Source organism: Telmatherina bonti (genome assembly GCF_933228915.1).
Source record: "Telmatherina bonti genome assembly, chromosome: 17".
NCBI classification, from domain to species: domain Eukaryota; kingdom Metazoa; phylum Chordata; class Actinopteri; order Atheriniformes; family Telmatherinidae; genus Telmatherina; species Telmatherina bonti.
This window is the reverse complement of record NC_136615.1, coordinates 4444107-4463732: the sequence shown is the minus strand read 5'-3', so window position 1 is coordinate 4463732 and position 19626 is coordinate 4444107. Positions and strand designations below refer to the sequence as shown.

Sequence of the window (19626 nt, the reverse complement as noted above, 5' to 3'; positions counted from 1 at the left end):
GAACAAGTTCTGACAGAAATTTACCTGAAGCAAACCCAGATGAAGATGTTTTTTTGACCTGTGATGGTCTGATTGGGTGGGAAATGTGACAGACAGGATTCTGTTTCGACCCAGCAGGATGAAAAGCTGCAGCTGCTCCTCCTGAAACAATAACTGAGCTGTAAATGTGACATTCGACCTGTTCCAGTTTTCTCAAACTCAAGGTGTCATTCCTTCCCGTTGGAACCTCCCGTCTTCCAGTTTGTTCCCAGTCTCGGGTCGAATCTCTTGCATGTCTGTCCGTGCTTTGCATGACTCGGCATAAATGAAACAGCATTTGTGACACACTGAATGTTACGTTGATGTAAAGCATGTAAACTCTTTACAGAGAGGAAATATATTTCTACACGACCTGCAGTGTCCTGTGTCTGATGTGATTCTCTTTCGTGTTGCGTCAGCTTGATGCTGACTCTGCAGAAATGATGTTCACATAAAAATAAGATGGAAAACACGAAGTTCAGCTCCAGTTTTCCATGTTTTTATACATCTAATTTTAATTATCTCACATGACACACGGGTCGGAAGACAGTCATCATCCAAAGCAACTTTCACCCATCTGTCATATAAATGTAGAAAAGACAATAAAAAACAATGAGACATTTTAAAAACTAAACAGTTTACCTGTAAACCGGTGGATAAATACTGAACCAGACATGAATGTGGAGGTCAGCCGCCGGTTTTAGTCCTGATGGGATCAATCAGCCCTGATCAATAGATGAGGAGGAAACCCTGAGTGATGGGAGTGTGAGAGGACAAGGAGAGGGAGGTGAAGTGATGCAGACATCATGTCTAGAAGAAACGCCTGGAAGAACTTTGACATGTTTGTAATTACAGCATTCAAACTGCTTTCAGGCTCTGAATGCATCTTGTAATTTACAGCTTCGGCCACCATAGGGCGCCAAACAGCAGTTAGTACTTCCAAGTACTACAACTATGACTGCTTCAAGTACTACAACTATGACTGCTTCAAGTACTACAACTATGACTGCTTCAAGTACTACAACCATGACTGCTTAAACTATGACAACTATTACTGCTTCAAGTACTACAACCATGACTGCTTAAACTATGACAACTATTACTGCTTCAAGTACTACAACCATGACTGCTTCAAGTACTACAACTCTTACTGTTTCAAGTACTACAACTATTACTGCTTCAAGTACTACAACTATGACTGCTTCAAGTACTACAACTATGACTGCTTCAAGTACTACAACTATTACTGCTTCAAGTACTACAACTATTCCTGCTTCAAGTACTACAACTATGACTGCTTCAAGTACTACAACTATTACTGCTTCAAGTACTACAACTATGACTGCTTCAAGTACTACAACTATTACTGCTTCAAGTACTACAACTATAACTGCTTCAAGTACTACAACTATAACTGCTTCAAGTACTACAACTATGACTGCTTCAAGTACTACAACCATGACTGCTTAAACTATGACAACTATTACTGCTTCAAGTACTACAACCATGACTGCTTCAAGTACTACAACTCTTACTGTTTCAAGTACTACAACTGTTACTGCTTCAAGTACTACAACTATAACTGCTTCAAGTACTACAACTATGACTGCTTCAAGTACTACAACCATGACTGCTTAAACTATGACAACTATTACTGCTTCAAGTACTACAACCATGACTGCTTCAAGTACTACAACTCTTACTGTTTCAAGTACTACAACTATTACTGCTTCAAGTACTACAGCTATTACTGCTTCAAGTACTACAACCATGACTGCTTCAAGTACTAAAACAATTACTGCTTCAAGTACTACAACTGTTACTGCTTCAAGTACTACAACTATTACTGCTTCAATTACTACAACTATTACTGCTTCAAGTACTATACAATTACTGCTTCAAGTACTACAACTATGACTGCTTCAAGTACTACAACTATTACTGCTTCAAGTACTACAACTATAACTGCTTCAAGTACTACAACTATAACTGCTTCAAGTACTACAACTATGACTGCTTCAAGTACTACAACTATTACTGCTTCAAGTACTACAACTATAACTGCTTCAAGTACTACAACTATGACTGCTTCAAGTACTACAACTATTACTGCTTCAAGTACTACAACTATAACTGCTTCAAGTACTACAACTATAACTGCTTCAAGTACTACAACTATGACTGCTTCAAGTACTACAACTATGACTTCTTCAAGTACTACAACTATGACTGCTTCAAGTACTACAACTATAACTGCTTCAAGTACTACAACTATAACTGTTTCAAGTACTACAACTATGACTGCTTCAAGTACTACAACTATGACTGCTTCAAGTACTACAACTATTACTGCTTCAAGTACTACAACTATTACTGCTTCAAGTACTACAACTATGACTGCTTCAAGTAATACAACTATTACTGCTTCAAGTACTATACAATTTCTGCTTCAAGTACTACAACTATTACTGCTTCAAGTACTACAACTATTACTGCTTCAAGTACTACAACTATAACTGCTTCAAGTACTACAACTATTACTGCTTCAAGTACTACAACTATGACTGCTTCAAGTACTACAACTATAACTGCTTCAAGTACTACAACTATGACTGCTTCAAGTACTACAACTATTACTGCTTCAAGTACTACAACTATAACTGCTTCAAGTACTACAACTATGACTGCTTCAAGTACTACAACTATTACTGCTTCAAGTACTACAACTATAACTGCTTCAAGTACTACAACTATAACTGCTTCAAGTACTACAACTATGACTGCTTCAAGTACTACAACTATAACTGCTTCAAGTACTACAACTATGACTGCTTCAAGTACTACAACTATTACTGCTTCAAGTACTACAACTATTACTGCTTCAAGTACTACAACCATGACTGCTTCAAGTACTACAACCATGACTGCTTCAAGTACTAAAACAATTACTGCTTCAAGTACTACAATCATTACTGTTTCAAGTACTACAACCATGACTGCTTCAAGTACTACAACCATGACTGCTTCAAGTACTAAAACAATTACTGCTTCAAGTACTACAATCATTACTGTTTCAAGTACTACAACTGTTACTGCTTCAAGTACTACAACTATTACTGCTTCAAGTACTGTACAATTACTGCTTCAAGTACTACAACTATTACTGCTTCAAGTACTACAACTATTCCTGCTTCAAGTATTACAAATATTACTGCTTTAAGTAGTACAACCATTACTGCTTCCAAGTAATACAACAATTACTGCTTCTAAGTACTACAACCATTACTGCTTCAAGTACTACAACCATTACTGCTTCAATTACTACAACTATTACTGCTTCAAGTACTACAACCATTACTGCTTCAAGTACTACAATCATTACTGCTTCAAGTACTACAACTCTTGCTGTTTCGAGTACTACAAATATTACTGCTTCAAGTACTACAACCATTACTGCTTCCAAGTACTACAACCATTACTGCTTCTATGTACTACAACAATCACTACTTCCAAGTACTACAACCATCCATGCTTCCAAATACTAAAACCATTACTGCTTCCAAGTCCTACAACCAGTCAAAATACTACGATTAGTACTTCCAAGTATTTAAGCCATCACTGCTTCAAAGTACTACAAACATTCAAAATACTATAACCGTTACTGCTTCCAAGTACTACAACCATGACTGCTTCAAGTACTACAACCATGACTGCTTCTAAGTACTACAACTATTACTGCTTCCAAGTACTACAACCATTACTGCTTCTAAGTACTACAACTAGATTTTCCCTCCTGGTTCTCTTCAGGATCTCTGAACAACCAGAACACGATGATTCCATCCAATCAGCTGCCTCCTGTCAGACAGAGAACCAGAATGTTATCAGACTGATCACATGATCAATCAGCTGATTTATCTGTAAACATCATGACTTAAACGTGTCAGGAAACATGTCGGGTTAATCCTCCAGAGATGGTTTCATTTAGAAGTTCTTCATCGACCCAACAGGTCAGCTGGAATATGTCCTGGTAGCTTCTTGCTGGTAGGGAGACCAGATGAACTGGTTTCCTCCCAGCAGTTCTGGTGGCTTCTTGCTGGTAGGGAGACCAGACGAACTGGTTTCCTCCCAGCAGTTCTGGTGGCTTCTTGCTGGTAGGGAGACCAGACGAACTGGTTTCCTCCCAGCAGTTCTGGAGGCTTCTTGCTGGTAGGGAGACCAGATGAACTGGTTTCCTCCCAGCAGTTCTGGAGGCTTCTTGCTGGTAGGGAGACCAGATGAACTGGTTTCCTCCCAGCAGTTCTGGAGGCTTCTTGCTGGTAGGGAGACCAGATGAACTGGTTTCCTCCCAGCAGTTCTGGTGGCTTCTTGCTGGTAGGGAGACCAGACGAACTGGTTTCCTCCCAGCAGTTCTGGAGGCTTCTTGCTGGTAGGGAGACCAGATGAACTGGTTTCCTCCCAGCAGTTCTGGAGGCTTCTTGCTGGTAGGGAGACCAGATGAACTGGTTTCCTCCCAGCAGTTCTGGAGGCTTCTTGCTGGTAGGGAGACCAGATGAACTGGTTTCCTCCCAGCAGTTCTGGAGGCTTCTTGCTGGTAGGGAGACCAGATGAACTGGTTTCCTCCCAGCAGTTCTGGAGGCTTCATGCTGGTAGGGAGACCAGATGAACTGGTTTCGTCCCCGTAGGACATCTGGACACATCATGTTCTAACTTTCTGTTCTTCCTAAAATGACAAACTCAGTTTGATTCATTAGAATAAAATGGAAACTAGATCAAAGAAACTGCATGAAAAACTTGGAAAACTTTCTTAATATTTCAGCTAACAAGCTCACAAAGTAAAAGAAGATAAATTAAATAGGTTTTTACTAAAAAAAACCAAAACAAAACAAAAAAAAAAAAAACCCTAAAAAGAACCAAGAGAAATTAAAATGAAGTTTTATTTCCTAAAATGTTTATTCATGTATTCATTTAAAGGTGTTCAGTTGGAGTCTCTGTTGAACTTCCGGGATGAAAATCAGAATGAAATAAAGCGGAGAAGGAGACAATCAGACCAGCTGTAAGTTTGATGGTTTTCTGTGTTTTTATTGTTCTGAGATGATTTCAGTTTCTTCTTCTGTTTCCTCTGATGGTTTGACAGAGGAAAACCGAACCGTGGAAGCTGAGAAGCGATGAAGAGTCGCCACCAACCTTCCCAACACTTCCCAACTTTCCCAACACTTCCCAACTTTCACAACACTTAACAACCTTCCCAACACTTCCCAACCTTCCCAACCTTCCCAACCTTCCCAACACTTCCCAACACTTCCCAGCCTTCCCAACACTTCCCAGCCTTCCCAACCTTCCCAAACTCCCAGTCTTCCCAACATTCCCAACACTTCCCAGCCTTCCCAACCTTTCCAGCCTTCCCAACACTTCCCAACCTTCGCAACACTTCCCAACCTTCCCAACACTTAACAACCTTCCCAACACTTCCCAACCTTCCCCAACCTTCCCAACCTTCCCAACACTCCCCAACCTTCCCAACACTTCCCAGCCTTCCCAACACTTCCCATCCTTCCCAAACTCCCAGCCTTCCCAACATTCCCAACCTTTCCAGCCTTCCCAACACTTCCCAGCCTTTCCAACACTTCCCAACCTTCCCAACACTTCCCAGCCATCCCAACACTTCCCATCCTTCCCAACCTTCCCAAACTCCCAGCCTTCCCAACATTCCCAACACTTCCCAACCTTCGCAACACTTCCCAACCTTCACAACACTTCCCAACCTTCCCAACACTTAACAACCTTCCCAACCTTCCCAACACTTCCCAGCCTTCCCAACACTTCCCAGCCTTTCCAACACTTCCCAGCCTTCCCAACACTTCCCATCCTTCCCAACCTCCCAGCCTTCCCAACACTTCCCAACCTTCGCAACACTTCCCAACCTTCACAACACTTCCCAACCTTCCCAACACTTAACAACCTTCCCAACACTCCCCAACCTTCCCAACACTTCCCAACCTTCCCAACACTTCCCAGCCTTCCCAACACTTCCCATCCTTCCCAAACTCCCAGCCTTCCCAACATTCACAACACTTCCCAACCTTCCCAACACTCCCCAACCTTCCCAACACTTCACAACCTTCCCAAGACTTCACAACCTTCCCAACACTTCCCAACCTTCGCAACACTTAACAACCTTCCCAACCTTCGCAACACTTCCCATCCTTCCCAACACTTCCCATCCTTCCCAGCCTTCCCAACCTTCCCAACACTTCCCAACCTTCGCAACACTTCCCAACACTTAACAACCTTCCCAACACTCCCCAACCTTCCCAACACTTCCCATCCTTCCCAAACTCCCAGCCTTCCCAACATTCCCAACCCTTCCCAACCTTCCCAACACTTCCCATCATTCCCAACACTTTCCAGCCTTCCCAACCTTCCCAGCCTTCCCAACACTTCCCAGCCTTCCCAGCACTTCCCAACACTTCCCAACCTTCCCAGTTCCCAGGGAACATTTTAGTGAAATCAGAACTTTATTCTGAAACTTCCCTGAGCTTTTATTGTTATGGGAAAACACTGCTGATGCACGTTTCCATGGAGACCTGTCCTAAAATCTTCATCTCTTAACCAAAGTGAACCTAAAGATGCTCCGTGTTCCACCTCCTCTGTGAGGAAACTCCTGAACGTGCAGCTGGAGGCAGATCCTCAGCTGCGCATGCCCAGTGGCGGAGTGGTGGCGCGTGGAGGCTTTAAGAGCGCGCGGCGGCAGCAGACGGCAGCAGAGAGGAAGAGCAGCTGAGACGCGCGCCGAGGAGGAGGAGGAGGAGGAGGAGAGCTGAAGAGGAGCATCATCTGCCAGATGAGCCATCACTGACAGCCGCAGACCCGGCTCCATGCTGGGCACGCGGAGCTAGGCGCGTGACAGTGCCGCGCACCGTTCTTCTTCTTCCGTTTGCTTGTTGGACTTTTTCACCGCCATCATGGTTCTGGGCAAAGTTCGGGCCCTGTCGGTCCACCTGGACAGCCTGAACCAGCACAACCTGCCGGTGTTCTCCGGGGGGGACCTGGTGTCCGGGCGCGTGGTGGTGGAGGTGAGCGGGGATGTGCGCGTGAAGAGCCTGGACATCACGGCGCGGGGAGTCGCCAAAGTGCGCTGGACGGAGTCCCGCAACGCCGGGGCCAACACGGCGTACACGCAGAACTACACGGAGGAGCTGGAATACCTGCAGCACCGCGACACGCTCATCGGAGAGGAGAGAGGTGAGCGGGGGCGCGCGGGGCGTGCGGGCAGGGATGCGGTCAGCTGATCGCCGCAAACTTCTCTCTGCGCGTGGAAGAGCTGGGAAAGTTTCCCTGCTGGACCTGCCGGTCCTGCGCGCTCTACATCCTCTCCCCGCGCGTGCGTCGGGGCGCAAAGTTTTTCTGGAAAACCAGAACTGGGTCTAAAACCTGGACCTGGTGCTGCGGGTTTTTCCGCAACGCTCCCGCAGAGGCGCTGCCCACTTCTGCCTCCGCAGCCTGCCGTCCAGCAGGAGGCCGGCGGGACTACTCCCTTTGTTAGAAGCGGTTCAAACCTGTTCAGAGGGGGAGGGAGGGGGAGGGAGGGGAGGACCACGCTCTGCGCATGGAAGAATCAGCTGCTGAAACATCCGCAAACCTGCGGGCTTTGGAAAACATGACGCGAATGAGCGGAGGCCCGCTTGACTGATGGAGTCACCTGTAGGTCCAGGTCCCGGTCCGGGTCTGGGTCCTGGTCCGGGACCAGGTCCAGATTCCGGACCAGGAGCTGCCCTGCGGAGGCTTTCATCAGCTGTTAGACACAGAACAACATTTCTCCTGGGTTTGGAGGAAACCTGCTGCTTTTGGTCCAAACATGAACTGAAAGCTGAACAACATGGAAGATGTTTTTCTGACGTCATCTAACCACAAACCAGCCGTTTGTTGATGAAACTGATCAGTTTGTCAGGGATCGATCAGCCTGCAGCAGGTTTGATGCTGTTTGTCAGAAAAGCTTCATCTTACCCAGGTTTTCCGGGAAACTGGGATGTTTTTCTGGGGAAAAGTGAGAAAAGCGACGTTACTGTTTGTTTTGTAACTGAACGTGACTGAAACCAGAACCAGAATCTAGCAGCAGACCCGGTTCCGGACGGGTTTATTTACTTATTTCCGCTCTTTTTCCCTCATTTTAACCCGGAAGTGGACTCAAGGTTCGGTTCTGAGCGCGTGACATTAGATAAAAATGGAAACGGATCCATTTGGTTCCGAAGGTCCACCTTGAAAGTTCCGTCACCACCTTCATCTCCTCCCCGCGTACCACATGGCTACAACTGATGCTGGGCGGGGCCTGTTGTGCTCTGAGCCAATCAGCGCGCGGCCTCTGAGACGCGTCGCCTTGCTGTCCAATGAGAGGCCGAGTTGCTGCGCGAGCTGGAGGAAGCTGCTCAGGCCGGTTCATACCGGTCTGCTCCTGTTCGCGCCGCGCCGCCGGTGGCCAGACCTGCCGCGCGCACACTCACGCGCGCACAGATGCGCGGTGAGGTGGCAGGAAGTTCAGAACAAAACAATCCGACAGAGACGGAACAAAACGGGGAGTTTCACTCTAAACCTACATTTAACCACCAAACTGAAGCAGAATCTGCGGTTCATGCGCCGCAGTTTGTTTATTTTTATTATTTACTTTCCGACTCGTGTTTACTTTGTGACGTCATGGTTTACGTGTTTACACATTCAGGAAAAACAGATTTTATACGGAAAACCAGAACTTTCCATGTCCAAAAGCAGACAAAGGTGACCGTTTCTGTTTGGTTTAAAACAGACAAAAACTTGTTTATTTGTAAACAACAAACATGATTTGTTTGTGTTTATTATAAACCTGGAATGTAGTAAATAAAGGCATGTTGTTAATCCATCAGGGCCCCACGACTTGATAGGGGCCTAAAAAGATGTATAAAATATATCAGGAAATCATTAAACCTTTATTAAAAATAATCAATACTTTTGTTCAGATGTTGTAATAAAATATAGCAGGAATATAAACTGATAAACCTTTTATATTAAAATAACCTAGTTAGATGTCTGCACTGTGGTTTAACCTTTTATCGGGCTCTCAATGAAATACCTTCAAATTAGAAATTTTAACCTGAACTTCTGGTATGAACCACCTCCATTCTGGTGTTCCAATAACAACAAAACAAGTTTCAAGCTGAATGATCAAAAATAGTCACCTGCCCCAGAAAGGGTTAAACGCAGCGCTAGATCTTTGTTATTCCCATGAAAAGCTTTTTCATCAGCTTGAAGCAAAAACAAAAATCTGAAATTTGCGATGGAGTGGTGGGGTCTCTGCCGTTGTCTTTCATAGGACCCAGAATTCCTGTGACCAGCCCTCTGTCGACCTGTCTCCATGACAACGCCTCGCCGACGCCATCTCTGAGGCGGTGTGTGTGCTGTGTAGCGAGGCTTCATCATGGTGCGTGTTGCTGCTGCGTTCAGGGACCTGACAGCATGTGGTTTGTTTCAGATGAGGACGGTCCAGAGGAGGGTCTGACTGTTCTCCACGCCGGCCTGCACGAGTTCGCCTTCAGCTTCAACCTGCCGCAGATGTGAGTGCGAGCTTGGTCTTTGAACGCCTCACGGCGTTATTGATGTGTTCAGGGATTCAGAAGCTTAGTTTTAATCAGGTCACGCCCTCAGGGGCCCCAGACTGGTTTAATTACTCCTAACCCTAATCTCCTGCAGGGCCTTGGCCACCTCCTTCGAGGGGAAGCACGGCTCCGTGCGCTACGGGGTGAAAGCAGAGCTGCATCGACCCTGGATGCTGCCCATCAAGGCCAAGAAGGAGTTCATCGTGTTCGAACACATCGACATCAACACGCCGCTGCTGCTGGTACGAACTGGCCTTGAACGCAACACTCGGACCCTTCAGACCAGCCAGAACCTGAACGCAACACTCAGACCAGCCAGAACCTGAACGCAACACTCAGATCAGCCAGAACCTGAATGCAACACTCAGATCAGCCAGAACCTGAACGCAACACTCAGATCAGCCAGAACCTGAATGCAACACTCAGATCAGCCAGAACCTGAACGCAACACTCAGATCAGCCAGAACCTGAACGCAACACTCAGATCAGCCAGAACCTGAACGCAACACTCAGACCAGCCAGAACCTGAACGCAACACTCAGATCAGCCAGAACCTGAACGCAACACTCAGATCAGCCAGAACCTGAATGCAACACTCAGATCAGCCAGAACCTGAACGCAACACTCAGATCAGCCAGAACCTGAACGCAACACTCAGATCAGCCAGAACCTGAACGCAACACTCAGATCAGCCAGAACCTGAACGCAACACTCAGATCAGCCAGAACCTGAACGCAACACTCAGACCAGCCAGAACCTGAACGCAACACTCAGACCAGCCAGAACCTGAACGCAACACTCAGATCAGCCAGAACCTGAATGCAACACTCAGATCAGCCAGAACCTGAACGCAACACTCAGATCAGCCAGAACCTGAACGCAACACTCAGATCAGCCAGAACCTGAACGCAACACTCAGATCAGCCAGAACCTGAACGCAACACTCAGACCAGCCAGAACCTGAATGCAACACTCAGACCAGCCAGAACCTGAACGCAACACTCAGATCAGCCAGAACCTGAACGCAACACTCAGATCAGCCAGAACCTGAACGCAACACTCGGACCCTTCAGACCAGCCAGAACCTGTACGCAGCGTTCTTTCCTCTCAGAGACAGTTCAGTCCACCAACAGTTTTTCCCGTCTTCCTCTTCCATCTCGGTCTCCTGTCAGTGATGAACTGAAGATTTTTAACCATCTTCGGGATGTCAGTAATGTTGATTTCTGGAGACGTCTGCGTGACACTCTGAATTCCTGATGTCTGTGAACAGGCCCCCCAGGCTGGAACCAAGGAGAAGACTCTGTGCTGCTGGTTCTGCGCTTCGGGTCCGATCTCCCTCAGTGCCAAGATTGAACGGAAGGGCTACACCCCAGGTAAAACCCCCACCTCTCCCCCCACCTCCCCTGGTTCTTCTTCTTCTTCTTCTTTGCTTTTACCTGCTGGGTCTCACTCCTCGTTTCTCTCTCAGTCTGACAGACTGATCTCTTGTCCCCTTTGTCCCAGGCGAGTCCATCCAGATCTTTGCCGAGGTGGAGAACTGTTCTTCCCGAGTAGTGGTGCCCAAGGCGGCACTGTACCAGACCCAGACCTTCTTTGCCAAGGGGAAGGGGAAGCAGATCCAGCAGCTGGTCTCCAACTTGCGAGGAGAACCTCTGCAACAGGGCAAGAGCCAGAGCTGGGAGGGAAAACTGCTAAAGATCCCCCCGGTGTCCCCGTCCATCCTGGATTGTCCCATCATCAGGGTGGAGTACGCCCTCGTGGTGAGTTCAGGGTCCTCTTATCTGATACGAACAGCTCCTTAACAGCCGTCTGAATTGATAACAGGAGCCACAAAACAACTCTATAACTGTTATTCTAATGATTGAATATTAGTCTGACAGAAACTAGGAACTAAAACCCAAACAGTCTGACAGGAACTAGGAACTAAAACCCAAACAGTGACAGGAACTAGGAACTAAAACCCAAACAGTCGGACAGGAACTAGGAACTAAAACCTAAACAGTCTGACAGGAACTAGGAACTAATACCCAAACAGTCTGACAGGAACTAGGAACTAAAACCCCAAACAGTCTGACAGGAACTAGGAACTAAAACCCAAACAGTCTTGACAGGAACTAGGAGCTAAAACCCCAAACAGTCTGACGGGAACTAGGAACTAAAACCCCAAACAGTCTGACGGGAACTAGGAACTAAAACCCCAAACAGTCTGACAGGAACTAGGAACTAAAACCCAAACAGTCTGACAGGAACTAGGAACTAAAACCCCAAACAGTCGGACAGGAACTAGGAACTAAAACCCCAAACAGTCGGACGGGAACTAGGAACTAAAACCCAAACAGTCTGACGGGAACTAGGAACTAAAACCCTAAACAGTCTGACAGGAACTAGGAACTAAAACCCTAAACAGTCTGACGGGAACTAGGAACTAAAACCCAAACAGTCGGACAGGAACTAGGAACTAAAACCCCAAACAGTCGGACGGGAACTAGGAACTAAAACCCAAACAGTCTGACAGGAACTAGGAACTAAAACCCCAAACAGTCTGACAGGAACTAGGAACTAAAACCCAAACAGTCTGACGGGAACTAGGAACTAAAACCCAAACAGTCGGACGGGAACTAGGAACTAAAACCCTAAACAGTCTGACGGGAACAAGGAACTAAAACCCTAAACAGTCTGACGGGAACAAGAAACTAAAACCCAAACAGTCGGACAGGAACTAGGAACTAAAACCCAAACATTCTGACAGGAACTAGGAACTAAAACCCAAACAGTCGGACGGGAACTAGGAACTAAAACCCAAACAGTCTGATGGGAACTAGGAACTAAAACCCAAACAGTCTGACGGGAACTAGGAACTAAAACCCAAACAGTCGGACAGGAACTAGGAACTAAAACCCAAACAGTCTGACGGGAACTAGGAACTAAAACCCAAACAGTCGGACAGGAACTAGGAACTAAAACCCAAACAGTCTGACGGGAACTAGGAACTAAAACCCAAACAGTCGGACAGGAACTAGGAACTAAAACCCAAACAGTCGGACAGGAACTAGGAACTAAAACCCCAAACAGTCGGACAGGAACTAGGAACTAAAACCCCAAACAGTCTGACAGGAACTAGGAACTAAAACCCCAAACAGTCTGACAGGAACTAGGAACTAAAACCCAAACAGTCTGACGGGAACTAGGAACTAAAACCCAAACAGTCGGACAGGAACTAGGAACTAAAACCCCAAACAGTCTGACGGGAACTAGGAACTAAAACCCAAACAGTCGGACAGGAACTAGGAACTAAAACCCAAACAGTCGGACGGGAACTAGGAACTAAAACCCTAAACAGTCTGACGGGAACAAGGAACTAAAACCCTAAACAGTCTGACGGGAACAAGAAACTAAAACCCAAACAGTCGGACAGGAACTAGGAACTAAAACCCAAACATTCTGACAGGAACTAGGAACTAAAACCCAAACAGTCGGACGGGAACTAGGAACTAAAACCCAAACAGTCTGATGGGAACTAGGAACTAAAACCCAAACAGTCTGACGGGAACTAGGAACTAAAACCCAAACAGTCGGACAGGAACTAGGAACTAAAACCCAAACAGTCTGACGGGAACTAGGAACTAAAACCCAAACAGTCGGACAGGAACTAGGAACTAAAACCCAAACAGTCTGACGGGAACTAGGAACTAAAACCCAAACAGTCGGACAGGAACTAGGAACTAAAACCCAAACATTCTGACAGGAACTAGGAACTAAAACCCTAAACAGTCTGACGGGAACTAGGAACTAAAACCCCAAACAGTCGGACGGGAACTAGGAACTAAAACCCTAAACAGTCTGACGGGAACAAGGAACTAAAACCCTAAACAGTCTGACGGGAACAAGAAACTAAAACCCAAACAGTCGGACAGGAACAAGGAACTAAAACCCAAACATTCTGACAGGAACTAGGAACTAAAACCCAAACAGTCGGACAGGAACTAGGAACTAAAACCCAAACATTCTGACAGGAACTAGGAACTAAAACCCAAACAGTCGGACAGGAACTAGGAACTAAAACCCAAACAGTCTGATGGGAACTAGGAACTAAAACCCAAACAGTCTGACGGGAACTAGGAACTAAAACCCAAACAGTCGGACAGGAACTAGGAACTAAAACCCAAACAGTCTGACGGGAACTAGGAACTAAAACCCTAAACAGTCTGACAGGAACTAGGAACTAAAACCCCAAACAGTCGGACAGGAACTAGGAACTAAAACCCAAACAGTCTGACGGGAACTAGGAACTAAAACCCAAACAGTCGGACAGGAACTAGGAACTAAAACCCAAACAGTCTGACGGGAACTAGGAACTAAAACCCAAACAGTCGGACAGGAACTAGGAACTAAAACCCAAACAGTCTGACGGGAACTAGGAACTAAAACCCAAACAGTCGGACGGGAACTAGGAACTAAAACCCAAACAGTCGGACAGGAACTAGGAACTAAAACCCAAACAGTCTGACGGGAACTAGGAACTAAAACCCAAACAGTCGGACAGGAACTAGGAACTAAAACCCAAACAGTCTGACGGGAACTAGGAACTAAAACCCAAACAGTCGGACAGGAACTAGGAACTAAAACCCCAAACAGTCGGACAGGAACTAGGAACTAGGAACTAAAACCCCAAACAGTCTGACAGGAACTAGGAACTAAAACCCCAAACAGTCGGACGGGAACTAGGAACTAAAACCCCAAACAGTCTGACGGGAACTAGGAACTAAAACCCAAACAGTCTGACGGGAACTAGGAACTAAAACCCAAAGTCGGACAGGAACTAGGAACTAAAACCCCAAACAGTCGGACGGGAACTAGGAACTAAAACCCCAAACAGTCTGACGGGAACTAGGAACTAAAACCCAAACAGTCGGACAGGAACTAGGAACTAAAACCCAAACAGTCTGACGGGAACTAGGAACTAAAACCCAAACAGTCGGACAGGAACTAGGAACTAAAACCCCAAACAGTCTGACGGGAACTAGGAACTAAAACCCAAACAGTCTGACGGGAACTAGGAACTAAAACCCAAACAGTCGGACAGGAACTAGGAACTAAAACCCCAAACAGTCGGACGGGAACTAGGAACTAAAACCCAAACAGTCTGACGGGAACTAGGAACTAAAACCCAAACAGTCGGACAGGAACTAGGAACTAAAACCCCAAACAGTCTGACGGGAACTAGGAACTAAAACCCCAAACAGTCGGACGGGAACTAGGAACTAAAACCCTAAACAGTCTGACGGGAACAAGAAACTAAAACCCAAACAGTCGGACAGGAACTAGGAACTAAAACCCAAACAGTCTGATGAAAGTAGGAAGTTTAGGAATTCTTTCCTTCTTCATCCCGCTGCCTGTGTTGACTTGTGTAACACGCTTCAGGTTTTGTGTGTTTAATAAACGTCTGCGTCTCCAGGTGTACGTGGACATTCCTGGTGGCTTGAACTTGTCACTGTCATTGCCGTTGGTGATCGGGACAATCCCTCTCCACGCCTCCGCCACCCGGACCTCCAGCATCAGCAGCAGCTGCAGCTCGGTGGGCTGGCTGGGTCTCCCAGAGAGGCCTGAAGGTACAAACCGGAAACCAGTTTTTCTGTCCAGAACCGTGTCCAGTTTCTGACCTGGTTTGTTTCCGCAGCTCCGCCCAGTTACAGCGATCTGGCCATTTCTGAGGCGCACAGACAGGACTGCCTGCAGGGCCGCGATGGGTCGGACGAGGAGGAGCCGCCGTCGGTGATGGCGTACATCACAGAGTTCAGATATCTGCCGCCACCGCTCTACTCAGAGGTACATCCGGCATCAAACCATCGGCACGCATGCAGTCACACCACAGGGAGACAGAAAGTGTCCTGATGAATAAAACAAGTTCAAAACTGTAAATCTCAGTTAAAATGCAGGAAATTATGCATAAATAATTGTTTACTTTAAAATATCAACATAAATAAATAAACGTAAAATATAAACAGGAAATGATGTAACTTCCTGAACTAAATGTAGGCTCCGCCCCCCCATCAGGTGGACCCGTATCCTGACACCATGGACGTCTCTGGGGACGTTCAGAGACCCGACATGTGTCCTTCCCGCTGAGAGCAGCTCAGAGATCAGTCTTTCTTGTCGCCATGGAAACGGCAGGACCAGTTGGATCGGAGAGCGGTGACGTCGTGGACCAGGACCAGGACCCAACTGGATCCATCCAACACCCCGAGGTCCAGACAAAGTGTGTCCGTTTCCTGTGTGACACGCCGGCCGACACTCAGATGGTTCTGTCCATTCATAAACTTTATGGAACCCTGAACGGCACATCGATGAGTGGACGAGGTCGTCTTCGGACGGTGGTTTGAGCCCCGCACCTGGAGGTGATGAAGATGACGATGACGACGTGTCACCTCAGGTGCTTCAAGCTCAAACCGAAGTGTCTAAGTCAGCGGATGTGAACCCAAACCGGAGCAAACCGGACCTGTATGTTGGTCCAGCTCCGGGTGTGAATCCAGATTAATGTTTACATATAAGCCTATCAGATTCCGAATGTTCCGGAATGATCCAGAATTCCGGCTTTAGAGGTGCAATATATTTCTATGGGAATATTTCTCTCCTTGTTTGCACTAGTTTCTCTTTTTTCCTTTTCTCTGCATTACGTTTCTTTTCTACATGATCAACTTTTTATAAATAAAGTTTATTTTATACGTAACACTGCATGTGTTTTATCTTGTTCTGTTGCTATGGTAACGGCCACCTGGACAACAGGTAAGGTGATCCAAAACGGCACCTGCAGGAAGCTGCAGCTATGATGCTGCCAGGTGACGGAATGTAGGGCTGAGCAGGTGATCCGTTGACCCAAATCCTGCTGCAACGCGCCGTTGTTCCACCGCTGCAGAGAAAGCAACGTTCTGCAGGACTTCTGCTCCTTTCTGCTCCACCTGCACTGCAGCAGCGGACAGGTAGACTTGCTCATCAGGACCTGTGCGAGAACCCTGCAGGAACCTAGAACCCTGCAGGATCCGGGAAATCTGCAGAAACCTAAAACCCTGCAGGATCCAGGAACTCTACAGAAACCTAGAACCCTGTAGGAACCCTGCAGGATCCGGGAACTCTACAGGATCCAGGAACTCTACAGAAACCTAGAACCCTGTAGGAACCCTGCAGGATCCGGGAACTCTACAGGATCCTGGAACTCTGCAGAAACCAAGAACCCTTCAGGATCCAGGAACTCTACAGGAACCTAGAACCCTGTAGGAACCCTGCAGGATCCAGGAACTCTACAGGATCCAGGAACTCTACAGAAACCTAGAACCCTGTAGGAACCCTGCAGGATCCAGGAACTCTACAGGATCCAGGAACTCTACAGAAACCTAGAACCCTGTAGGAACCCTGCAGGATCCAGGAACTCTACAGGATCCTGGAACTCTGCAGAAACCAGGAACCCTGCAGGATCCAGGAACTCTACAGGATCCAGGAACTCTACAGAAACCTAGAACCCTGTAGGAACCCTGCAGGATCCAGGAACTCTACAGGATCCAGGAACTCTACAGAAACCTAGAACCCTGTAGGAACCCTGCAGGATCCAGGAACTCTACAGGATCCTGGAACTCTGCAGAAACCAGGAACCCTGCAGGATCCAGGAACTCTGCAGAAACCAAGAACCCTGCAGGATCCAGGAACTCTACAGGATCCTGGAACTCTGCAGAAACCAAGAACCCTGCAGGATCCAGGAACTCTACAGGAACCTAGAACCCTGTAGGAACCCTGCAGGATCCAGGAACTCTACAGAAACCTAGAACCCTGTAGGAACCCTGCAGGATCCAGGAACTCTATAGAAACCTAGAACCCTGCAGGATCCAGGAACTCTGCAGAAACCAAGAACCCTGCAGGATCCAGGAACTCTATAGAAACCTAGAAGCCTGCAGGATCCAGGAACTCTGCAGAAACGAAGAACCTTGCAGGATCCAGGAACTCTACAGAAACCAAGAACCGTGCAGGATCCAGGGACTCTACAGGATCCAGGAACTCTGCAGAAACCAAGAACCTTGCAGGATCCAGGAACTCTACAGAAAAATGAACCCTGCAGGATCCAGGAACTCTACAGGATCCAGGAACTCTGCAGAAACCAAGAACCCTGCAGGATCCAGGAACTCTACAGGATCCAGGAACTCTACAGAAACCAAGAACCCTGCAGGATCCAGGGACTCTACAGGATCCAGGAACTCTGCAGAAACCAAGAACCTTGCAGGATCCAGGAACTCTACAGAAAAATGAACCCTGCAGGATCCAGGGACTCTACAGGATCCAGGAACTCTGCAGAAACCAAGAACCTTGCAGGATCCAGGAACTCTACAGAAAAATGAACCCTGCAGGATCCAGGGACTCTACAGGATCCAGGAACTCTGCAGAAACCAAGAACCCTGCAGGATCCAGGATGATCCTGGAACTCTGCAGAAACCAAGAACCCTGCAGGATCCAGGAACTCTACAGAAACCTAGAACCCTGTAGGAACCCTGCAGGATCCAGGAACTCTACAGGATCCAGGAACTTTGCAGAAACCAAGAACCCTGCAGGATCCAGGAACTCTACAGGATCCAGAAACTCTACAGAAACCCAGAACCCTGCAGGATCCAGGAACTCTACAGAAACCAAGAGCCCTGTAGGATCCAGGGACTCTACAGGATCCAGGAACTCTACAGAAACCAAGAGCCCTGTAGGATCCAGGGACTCTACAGGATCCAGGAACTCTACAGGATCCAGGAACTCTGCAGAAACCAAGAACCTTGCAGGATCCAGGAACTCTACAGAAACCTAGAACCCTGCAGGATCCAGGAACTCTACAGGATCCAGGAACTCTGCAGGAACCAAGAATCCTGCAGGATCCAGGAACTCTACAGAAACCTAGAACCCTCTAGTAACCCTGCAGAATCCAGGAACTCTACAGGATCCAGGAACTCTACAGAAACCTAGAACCCTGCAGGATCCAGGAACTCTACAGGATCCAGGAACTCTGCAGAAACCAAGAACCTTGCAGGATCCAGGAACTCTACATAAAAATGAACCCTGCAGGATCCAGGAACTCTACAGGATCCAGGAACTCTGCAGAAACCAAGAACCCTGCAGGATCCAGGACCTCTACAGAAACCCTAGAACCCTGCAGAAACCAAGGACCTTGCAGGATCCAGGAACTCTACAGGATCCAGGAACTCTGCAAAAAACCAAGAACCCTGCAGGATCCAGGAACTCTACATGATCCTGGAACTCTGCAGAAACCAAGAACCCTGCAGGATCCAGGAACTCTACAGAAACCAAGAACCCTGCAGGATCCAGGGACTCTGCAGAAACTTAGAACCCTGCAGGATGCAGGAACTCTACAGGATCCAGGAACTCTGCAGAAACCAAGAACCTTGCAGGATCCAGGAACTCTACAGAAACCAAGAACCCTGCAGAAACCAAGAACCTTGCAGGATCCAGGAATTCTGCAGAAACCAAGAACCTTGCAGGATCCAGGAACTCTGCAGAAACAAAGAACCCTGCAGGATCCAGGGACTCTACAAAAACCTAGAACCCTGCAGGATCCAGGAACTCTACAGGATCCAGGAACTCTGCAGAAACCAAGAAGCCTGCAGGATCCAGGAACTCTACAGAAACCAAGGACCTTGCAGGATCCAGGAACTCTACAGAAACCAAGGACCTTGCAGGATCCAGGAACTCTACAGGATCCAGGAACTCTGCAGAAATCAAGAACCCTGCAGGATCCAGGGACTCTACAGGATCCAGGAACTCTACAGAAACCAAGAACCCTGCAGGATCCAGGAACTCTACAGAAACCAAGAACCCTGCAGGATCCAGGGACTCTACAGGATCCAGGAACGCTACAGGATCCAGGAACTCTGCAGAAAGCAAGAACCCTGCAGGATCCAGGGACTCTACAGGATCCAGGAACTCTGCAGAAACCAAGAACCTT

At 47.2% G+C, this 19626-nt stretch overlaps 1 protein-coding gene across 4 annotated transcripts; it reads left to right on the top strand.

The window, feature by feature from the left end:
* Window positions 1-6511: 6511 nt before the first annotated feature.
* On the top strand, window positions 6512-16322 carry LOC306767923 (arrestin domain-containing protein 3-like). Of its 4 annotated transcripts, none has more exons than XM_079256092.1 (8): window positions 6512-7260; window positions 9518-9599; window positions 9736-9883; window positions 10912-11014; window positions 11145-11401; window positions 15097-15250; window positions 15319-15467; window positions 15696-16322. In XM_079256092.1, exons 1-8 carry the CDS (start codon window positions 6981-6983, stop codon window positions 15765-15767), a joined length of 1245 nt encoding a protein of 414 aa, XP_079112218.1. In that variant the 5' UTR covers window positions 6512-6980; the 3' UTR covers window positions 15768-16322. The 4 variants fall into 4 exon arrangements, with proteins under 4 accessions (XP_079112218.1, XP_079112217.1, XP_079112216.1 ...); XM_079256091.1 differs by having other exon boundaries at window positions 9359-9599; XM_079256090.1 differs by having other exon boundaries at window positions 9329-9599.
* The last annotated feature ends 3304 nt before the right edge of the window (window positions 16323-19626 follow it).

Bases quoted from the DNA above. Each gene is read 5' to 3' on its own strand.
- LOC306767923 (XM_079256090.1), top strand. From the start codon at position 6,981: ATGGTTCTGGGCAAAGTTCGGGCCCTGTCGGTCCACCTGGACAGCCTG. The intron at 9,600-9,735 runs GTGAGTGCGAGC...AATCTCCTGCAG, and splicing joins AGCTTCAACCTGCCGCAGAT to GGCCTTGGCCACCTCCTTCG. The intron at 15,468-15,695 runs GTACATCCGGCA...CCCCCCCATCAG, and splicing joins CGCCACCGCTCTACTCAGAG to GTGGACCCGTATCCTGACAC.